The 10286-nt window shown below is 33.9% G+C and overlaps 1 protein-coding gene across 1 annotated transcript; it reads left to right on the forward strand.

Moving 5' to 3' along the window:
- Positions 1 to 6058: 6058 nt before the first annotated feature.
- On the forward strand, positions 6059 to 9209 carry LOC137726990 (uncharacterized). Its single transcript, XM_068465942.1, has 6 exons — positions 6059 to 6456; positions 6666 to 6769; positions 6917 to 7147; positions 7490 to 7764; positions 8024 to 8296; positions 8541 to 9209. Exons 1-6 carry the CDS (start codon positions 6059 to 6061, stop codon positions 9207 to 9209), a joined length of 1950 nt encoding a protein of 649 aa, XP_068322043.1.
- The last annotated feature ends 1077 nt before the right edge of the window (positions 9210 to 10286 follow it).

Raw genomic sequence — 10286 nt, forward strand, 5'->3', positions numbered from 1 at the left:
GTGGTGCCCCGTAGGGGTGGTGCCACTCCACTCACCATTATGTTAAGTCTTGTAGATCTCCACTGTTCTAATTCTTGAACGTTGGAATTTCCGTTCGTCAAGGTTTCTGAATCCTTTGCCATTGTACTTTTCTTTTATGTTTTACCAAAGAATTTTTAGAAATAAAAATTCTAAGAATAAGAATGTACGAAAAATCTACAAATGAACAAGAAAACGAAAAACCTTGAATGCGAGAGTCTTCTACAAGCATTTGATCAAGACTCTCAATGAAAGCACCAATTTGTGGATGCAAATTTCCGTCTTCTTCTTCTTGGACAAAATTGCACCTGCAAAACAAATAACACCTTAGGTCAAGGCCAAGAACCTCATGCACCCACGATGAATGAGGGGGGTTTGGCCGAAGAACCTCCGATACCAAAGTTAGAATTTTGAGGGAAAAGTGTTTGGAGAATTTAGAGAATTTTGCAAGAGAGTTGGAATTGAGTTTTGGAGAAAATGAGGTAGAATTTATAGAGGCATGGCTGGCCCCTTTGGGAGGATGGAGACCGGCCACTTGGATGGTTTTTTGGGTGTGATTCATAATTTGTTAGCTAATTAATAAATTAATTGAGTAATAAATCAATTAATTAGCTAATTAATGTAATTTGAAAGGAATGATTTGGGGGTTACCTTGTGCAGAAGACTTGATGAGGATGGATGAATGAAATAAGTTTTGAATAATTACCTATTTTGAGCACTTTTGACCTTGATTGAGTCTTGATTGTCCACTGCTCGCACATAAGAGTACCGGTATTCCTTGAGGGTAATTTTGTCATTTTCACCCTAGAATCCATGTGTCGCCTCTATATTTTTCTCAATTATTTTTGGCTCCACACCCATTGCCCGGTGGACCAAGGACCACTTCAATCCAATTGCCTCCCTCCCTTGTAGCTCATATGGGCGATTGGGCTCGGGGGAGGCACGAATCAATGGCACGAGCGCCTAAAGGCGTTGATGCAATGATGGCATCAACCACGTTATAAAATTAATAAAAAAAATGTAAAATTAAAAAAAAAAATGTGAAAAGTTAATAAAAAATTTGAAATTTTTTTTAAAATTAAAAAAAAAATGATTTAATTTTTCTATAAATTTCTTATCATTATCTTCCACCTTACACCACAATTTTATATGTTCTCAAATACTTTGGGTTGTAGTTTCTTATTTAATGACACGTGGCGTAACGAGATCGATTAAAAATCCTATCCGAAATTACAAATAAAATTATTTTTTATTATTTTATAAAATAAAAAATATTAATATTTTATTGCCTATTGCCATGACTATTCAGTTTAGGGGTGGAGATGCAAAAAGTAATTACTATTCATTAAAGGCAATTACTATTCATTGGAGGAGATTTAATAGGCAGTTGCCCTGGAGGGCCTTCCCACACTGGATGTGCTCTTATAGCGACACATGTGTTGCACACTTGGTGAAAAGAGTATACAATTGGATACTAATAAACTAAGCAAGGGTAGATGCTAAGGATAAAACACATATAGCTAAGAAACAATAAGTAAACTTAACTCTTCGATCCCTTATGTTTTTTATCCAACATTCTTTGTTACTTAATTCAGCATATAGCAAAGGTAGATGATCCAAAAAAAAAAAAAAAAAAGAGCAAAGGTGGATGTTAGTACGGATAAAGCAGATCCAGTTAGAAAATGGTAACCTTAATGGTTCGATCATTTTAAGCTTTATTATTTTAAACGATATAGCAAAGACACTGCTTAATCTGTTGCAGACAATCTCCAGCCGACACCCTTTCAAAGGGCATGAAATGTAATTTTCTACAAAAACTGAATATTTCTTGAGAAATAACGAAAATCCTATTCTTATGAACAAATAATGGTACAAGTAGATAATAAGTGCAGTACTACAAGATTTAGATAAATAATGTTGTGCAATTGTTGAAAATTAATATAGTAGAAATAATAGACCTAGACTTAGCAATGTTGACTAGTCTGCACTCAAGTTTGAATCTCCTATTCCATTGTTTCAATTAGATTAAAACTTCCCTTGAATTAGAAAAAATTAATACACACACACACACACACACAAACATTCTTTTAGGGAAGGGATTCCCAAGTTGTGGGGCTCACACTACATCGAACTTCAATGATTTGAATGATCTATCTTTTAAGTTGCACCTCATCGATCATCCTTGTAAAATATTGGCCAATTCAGAAATATTCGAGGTATCTAATTAAGTTTAAAGAAACTGACAAACATTATGTTTTAAGAGATATTGAAATTTCATCGTGACAATTAATTGGGCAAATGGTTTTGGATGAATTGAATTTTTGCATGGATGGTCTATGAATCGAGCTTTGCAAAATAGACAATTCAAATCGTTGAATTTCTATGTGGAATGAGTCCACAACTAATCCCCTTATTTGAAAGAAGTAGGAATCCTTCTCTTAAAGGGCCCAAAAAAAAAAATACACACACACACACACATATACATACATACATGTGTTGCATGCTTGGTGAACAGAATCTACAATAGGAAACTAATAAACTAAGCAAAGGTCGATGCTTGTACGGATAAAGCACATCCAACAAAAAGAAAAAAAGAAAAAAAAAAAAAAAAGGGATCATTTCCCTTGAAATGCCTAACAATATACATGTATAGACATGTGTTGCACTGAACAAAATCTACAATAGGAAACTAATAAGGCCATCTCTAACCGAACGAGGGTCAGATGACTCATTTTAACCCTCTGGCCCTCCAAGATATTAATATTTTAAAGAACAGTACATGGTCATATTTGCCACCATTTCCAACCAACGGCCAAAGGGCCATAGGGCTCGTTTTAGCCCTGTCACAACAAACCGTCTCCAACTGAGGACCATAGGGCCAAACATAATTTATTATTTAAATTTATTTAATGTTTTTTCATATTGTTTAATTTAGTTTAATGTTGTATAATGGCTTAGGAAGTTATAGGAAAAAAAATAGAATTTAAAAAAAAAATTAATTTTGCTTTTAAAAAAAAAAAAAAAAAAAAAGGGCCTACCATTCCTGTCGGCTATAACCGACAATAATAACTACAATACTGTCGGATATATCCCACAAAAAATGTATTAATAATAAAAAATCCAACCCTGCCCTAGGCTGGTTGGATTGGGCCAGCCGGTTAACCCTTTGGCCCTTTCAGATTCTGTGGGACCTATGAGCCCTCTGTTCTAGCCCTCGGTTGGAAACGATTTTCGGGCTACTTTTGGCCTTCTGGCCTCTAGACCCTTCGGTTGGAAATGGTCTAAACTAAGCAAAGGTAGATGCTTGTACAGGACAGAGATCCTAGCCGTATCTCACTCCACCAAATCCTAAGGATCCGGAGATCCAAATCGTTAAAATTTGATCCAACGGCTACAAACAGGGGATCCTTCTAAAGTGATAATAACTGTAGCCATTGGATCAAATTTCAAGGGTCCGGCTCTCCAGATCCTTAGGACTTAGTGGGGGAGATCCGGCTGGGATCTCTGTCCACTTGTACAGATAAAGCACATCTAACCAGAAAAAAAATAAGAATCCATTTCCTTAAAAGGCCTGATTATATACATATGAGATATTTTGGATGCGGTCCCTAATTTTAACATTCTTTGATTAAAACCTTAATAGTATTCAAAGTTTGATCAAAGTCCCTTGACTTTGTACACCTCATTATATTACTATTAATATTTTTATTTTTATAGTTTTGACATTAATTGTTTGATATTTTATGAGATTTATAATCCTATAAATTTAAAATCGCTCATTATAATACTATTAGAAACGGTTACAATAAAAAAATTCAAACGTTTTGATTGAATAAATGGATAAAAACTATGCAAAAATAAGAACTAATAAATGGCAAAAGAATGTATCCATAGTGTTAAAAAAATTTGGTACATTTCACATATAACAAAGTGGTACATTAATAAAGAAGAATGGGTACATTATAAATAAATTAGGGTACAGATAAAAGATTAAAAAATTATGAGCACAAATGAATTTTTTAAAAATATAGGCGCTAAAAGAAATTAATAAATGGGTACAAAATAAAACTAAAAAGAAAATGCTACAAATTAAAAAAAAAAAAACGTTGCAAATTAAAAGTGGGTACAAACTAAAAATATAAATATATGATACAAAGTTTAGGCATAAAACATAAATATGCCATATGTAATTTTTCTATTATTGATTAAATATACAATGTCACGTGACGGTATACACATGGGTACAAACACAAATAAAACTTTAAAAAATATGGCCACAAAAAGAAACTAATATATGGGTACAAATTAAAAATGAAAAGAAAATTGGTACAAATTAAAAAATATTTGCAAATTAAAAATAGGTACAAACTAAAAATAAAAATATATGATAAAAAATTTAGCCATAAATATAAGGGTATATTATCAATTTCCCCCCTGAACTTGTGACCATTAGCCAATTTCCCCCCTCAACTTTAATTTTGGCCAATTTCCCCCCTGAACTCTCATGATTAGTCAATTTCCCCCCTCAACTTTAATTTAGCCAATTTCCCCCCTCAACTCTTATAATTAGTCAATTTGCACCCTACTGTTAATTTTTTAATTTGATCATAATTAAACAAGTGTGTGTAAGAAACTAAATAAGATGTATGTTAATCATGTTCCTATATCTTTATCCTATTACAAATAGATTAAAATTTAGAATTTTACAATTTATCATAGATAGTATTATTAGTCATAATAAATCAGTATGGAGTAATTTTATTTGATTTTTGACTATACAAAATTGATAACAAAAAGGATTGATGTGTAAATTTTTGTATGTGAATACAATTTTCTTTATAAAAGTGAAAGCTATGTTCAAGTAAATTGCAGAGAATCGAGCTTTAGTAAAAAAATGGCTAGTCTATTCATAATTTTCGACTCCTTATTAAGAATAACCCATTTTATTGAAATAGGTTTGATCCATGAGTTTAGGATTATTATTTCTTTTTGTTATTATTTCTTCTTCTACATGCTTTAAACCCGATTCATAACTTTTTCTTATAATCAACCCATGTCACATACTAACTGTATTATGTTTTTGTACATTTTACCCTATATTATGCAGGTGAGTTTATGTTAATTTTAGTACTTTGTTGGAAGCTATTAGAAAGATTGAAAATTAAGAAAAGAATAGATGGAAAATTAAAAAAAAAAAAAAATTAACAGTAGGGTGCAAATTGACTAATTTTGAGAGTTGAGGGGGGAAATTGGCCAAATTAAAGTTCAGGGGGGGAATTGACTAATTATGAGAGTTGAGGGGGGAAATTGGCCAAAATTAAAGTTCAGGGGGGAAATTGGCCAATGGTCACAAGTTCAGGGGGGAAATTGACAATATACCCTAAATATAAATATACTAATTGTAACATTTTTAACACTAAAGGAATATATTTTAAAAATAAAAATATTTTATTATTCAAATAATTAATGATGTTATTATTACCCAAGAATCTTGATCAAAAATTGAAAATGAATAGGATTTTAATCAATAGAGTAACAAAAAGAAGAATATGAATCTAATTTATTGTATTCGTATATAGACATGTGTTGCACATTTGGTGAATAGAATCTACAATAGGAAACTAATAAACTAAGCAAAGGCAGATGCTTGTACGGATAAAGCACATCCAGCCAGAAAGTGGTAACCGTAAATATTCGATCATTTTAAGCTTTTATTATTTTAAACAGACTTTGTTAATTTATTAAGCAAAGCATAACGGTAGAAGCAGTAGCAGCAGCTAGACTATAAATCAAACCGAAAACCGCCACGTTAAACTCGACAAGCTAGCTAGTACTCAGATGGCACCCCAGAGAACGCATATTGGTTACGACGATGTGGGGAGTCTATCTGACGGAATTAAAAAAATTAAAGAAATTGAAGAAATTGTAGAAATTGAAGAAATTAAAGAGTTGAAAATACCCTATGAACATGCCATAATGGGTAAGTGGGACACGCGTGGAGGACTACTACAAGGAGAATTGGAATAAATTGGACCGGCCAATGAAGCTGGACGGGGACAATGTACTTCACCTTGCGGCTTCTTCTTGCAGCAAATCACAATGCCAAAGTGTTCTCAAAATTTTGATTGATTTATGCAGAGATTCAACCACCGGGGCCAAGAGACGGTCTTTGATCAGGGTTCAGAATATGGACGGAAACAATGCTCTTCATCAGGTGAGTGTGTCCGGCAGTGTGGAAGCGGCTAAGTTCTTGGTGAGGGAGTTCAACGAGCCTGTGGCAGTGAGTACTGGTGAAGAGAATAATGATGCGCTGCCGCTGCTACGGACTCGGAACCATTTAGGAGAAACTCCGCTCTACAAAGCCGCTACTGTCGGTCACACTGAATTGGTCAAATTTTACTTGAAAACACTGAAAGACCAGGAGAAGTATAAGGAAATGTATTGGCCGCAGCTCATTAGGCATGACAACATGTCCGTTCTTCGTATGGCTGTCGTCGGCCAACATTTTGGTCTCTCTCTCCCTCAAAAATGCATACACTGATTAACAACACTTAATATATATATATATATATATATATATATATATATATATATTTATGCAGAGATGCAGACTAATAACTTTTGTTCTTTTGTCTTCCACAATGCAGAGACTGCTCATTGGTTGCTACAGTCCTACTCTTTTCTAGGACAAATGAAAGACGAACATGGATTGACAAGCCTTCAATTGTTAGCCCAAATGGCAACTGCCTTTGTACCAAATTTTCAACAAAGCCAATGGAAGATGCTCATTTATCATTGTACGTATCATTACTCTAGTGTTATGTACACGTGTATGTTTGTGCGTGCGTGTTTCCTTTTGAAGCATTAATCTCATACTTAATTGTTGTTATATATCCAGGCCTTCCTGTTGGAGAAGATGTGGACACACTCACACCAGATCAGTATGATGCGGAGAGAGGCATGGATAGCGACCATCTCCGTCAATCCACGGATAGCACCCATCATCAGGATGACGTGGAGAGCGGCCATCTCCGTCAATCCATGGATAGTACCCGTCATCAGGATGACGTGGGGAGCGGCATGGATACCAACCATCCCCGTCAATCCATCTTTCGGAAGAAACTTGCAGGTAATCAAATTTGTCATCTAATTAATTGATCAAATAATTAAACTTAAACGGCTTCCTAGATAAAGCGTTTCTTCAATGGGGTTTTTTTCAATGTTCCTAACGAAGTTGCATGCATAAAATGTTTGGCAGTTGTTATGAAGGTTTTTTATTTTTTTATTTTTTATTTTTTTTATTTTTTTATTTTTATTTTTTTGGGAAAAAAAAAATTATTTACTCATTCCTTATGATTTTATAAGAGAAGATAAAAAGTACATGATAACTTCTTTTGAGTGCGGATAACATCTTCTTATGATATGTTAGTTAATGCATACATATGTTTGATCATGTGATGAATAAGGATAGAAATCATGCAAGACGGCATAATCTACCGGATATGGAAGGACAAGAAAAATAAAAAATCATTAAAGAAACTCATCAGATTGCTCGTCAAGTCGGACAGTTCTTGGTTTAGTACTGACAAGCAAAAACAAAGGAGGACCATTTCTCTGGGGTCATGGAATGAACTTATAGATGGTGATGAGGGAGGCGAAAAAGGAAAGCCAATCGCAGAAGAAACCGAATCGGACAAGACAAATGATTATGATGGAGGTGATATAAAAAAGGAAGCAACCATAAAGGCGAAAGAAACCGAATCGGATAAGACAAATGGTGATGATGGAAGTGATAAAAAAAAAGGAAGCAACCAAATTGAAAAAGGATGCGAGGAAGGAAGTTGCCTTTTTGGAAGAAACCGAATCGAGCAAGACAAATGGTGATGATGGAGGTGGTGATAAAAAAAAGGAAGCAACCAAATTGAAAAGGGAGGCGAGGAAGGAAGTTTACAAGTCTACCCCATTGCTTATAGCAACTATCACAGTAAATGTACCCATTGTGCAGGAGATACTTGAGCAGTATCCTCAAGCAGTCGAGCATGTTAACGAAAACGAACACAACATTTTGCATCTGGCTATCAAGTACCGTCAGAAAAAGATCTTTGATCTCATCAAAAGCAATCTAATTGTGATGTCGAAGCTGAGTAAGAGGATAGACCGCGATGGAAACACCATATTGCACCAGGCTGCAGATAGGAGTTACTACTCTGTATCATTGTTGTCTCAAAAATTAATAGGCCCTGCCATGCAATTGCAAGATGAGCTGCGCTGGTTCCAGGTAATATTTTCTTGCTAGATTTATGTTGTTGTTACACAAATATTTATATTACCAATTAAGTCAATTGATCATTTAACACACTTATATTGTCAGGCAAATACTTATATTACTAATTAAGTTTGTTCACTTGGTAAAAGACTTCTGTTGTCAGACAAATACTTCTGTTACAAAAAAATATATAAACACACACACACACATACATATATGTGGACATTATTAATGTGTGTACGTGTGTTTGTGTCAGCGTGTAAAAGAGATCGTACCGCCTCATTACACCATTCACCACAACAAGAAGGATCAGACAGCGGATGAGCTGTTCAACTATTGGCATGACGATCTTCTGGAGCAAGCACAAAAATGGGTAAAAGAAACGGCTCAGTCATGGTCAACGGTGGCGGTGTTAGTGGCTACTGTAGTCTTTGCAGCTGCCTACACCACTCCCGGGGGCACTAATGACCAAAATGGCCTTCCTCTTTTCCAGAACGTTCCTGTCTTTTTGCTCTTCACTAGCATGGATGTTCTGGCCATCGCCAGCTCATTATCTTCTGTGGCATTCTTTCTCTCGATCCTCTCGTCCCCTCTCGAGTATCCACTTTTCGTTAGCAGGATTCCTACCAAGGTTATGGCAGGATTCATCTTTCTCTTCATCTCCATGGCCACAACTATGCTCGCCTTTGCTGCCACCATTTTGTTGTTGATTCGCGTCGAGAAGAAATGGACCAAGTCTCTACTTTACCCTATTGCCTTTTTCCCAGTCCCTCTATTCGGCCTGCTTCAGTTTCCTATGTACCAATCCTTTCGAGCCATGTTTCATGAAATTACTGACTGGTTTTTCGAACCCTTTTTCAAACCCTTACTCTACTTTCTTGGCTTTAGGAGATCAATATGGTGCAAGAGTAAGAAGCATGAATAACATAAACGTTTCGTCACAGCACAAGATGTGGTATAGATTCATAATCTTGCAACATAAGTATTTATTTGTTGTTATCATTTGAATATTTCAGATTTTTTTCATATTTTCTCCCCTATTTTCACAATGTTATTGTGTCTTCATTTACAAGTATGGGCAGTAAGTGAAAAATAAAGGCTTGTCACAAATTGTATTTTAAAGATTATGTCTCTTGCATGGTTTTATTGATTTGTAATCATCATTTGTGTTTATATGTCATCCTTAAGTAAGTGGTGGATTGAATTTTTTCTTGGGGAAACTTGATATAAGTCCAATTTTTTGAGCCAATAGTAGGAATAGTCCAATTCCTTAAATCTTTTTATTTTATTATCAATAATTATCTCTTAAATGATAAGATTTATTATAAAAATCAAATTTCTTCCTAATTATCTCTTTGATTATTTTTTTTTGTTTGTTCTTTCTTGTTCTTTATCCCGTTTTAACCCCAGTTATAGATTTTATTTTTATAATCAACCTATATCACAAGTTAATTATATTTATCTACCTATATGGTGGATTCTTTTTTATAATCAAGTAAGATTCATGTGTCTTGCTTGTAGATATATTATGTTTTTTTCAACCTTTTAATTAAGTTTCATATCTTACTTATAGGTATGATATACATTCATATATTTATTACTTGAGTTAGGGTAGAATGATTTGCAGAAAGATTTATGTCAATATATTATTATTTTTTTGTTATAATATATTAATTATATTTTTTTGGGGTTGAAAATTCATAATATTAGAATATTTTAATTGATTTTTAATATTTTAAAAAAATATAAAATGAGCATTAAAAAAATAAATACATATAATTAGGTAATTGGACTCACTTCTAAAAACCATCTATGTTTTTGGACCTAGATCTAAAAGCCCATTTTTTCTTTAACTCGGGTTCAAATCCTATCCTCTCCTCTTTGTGTAAATTAAAGTAATAATATTACTTTGTAATAAACTTAAGAAATAAAAAATAAATCATATTTATGCGTAATCAACTTGGTTAAACTAATATGTTTCTCTTCTACACCAACACTCGCA

This window comes from Pyrus communis, chromosome 2 (assembly GCF_963583255.1).
Source record: "Pyrus communis chromosome 2, drPyrComm1.1, whole genome shotgun sequence".
NCBI lineage: Eukaryota > Viridiplantae > Streptophyta > Magnoliopsida > Rosales > Rosaceae > Pyrus > Pyrus communis.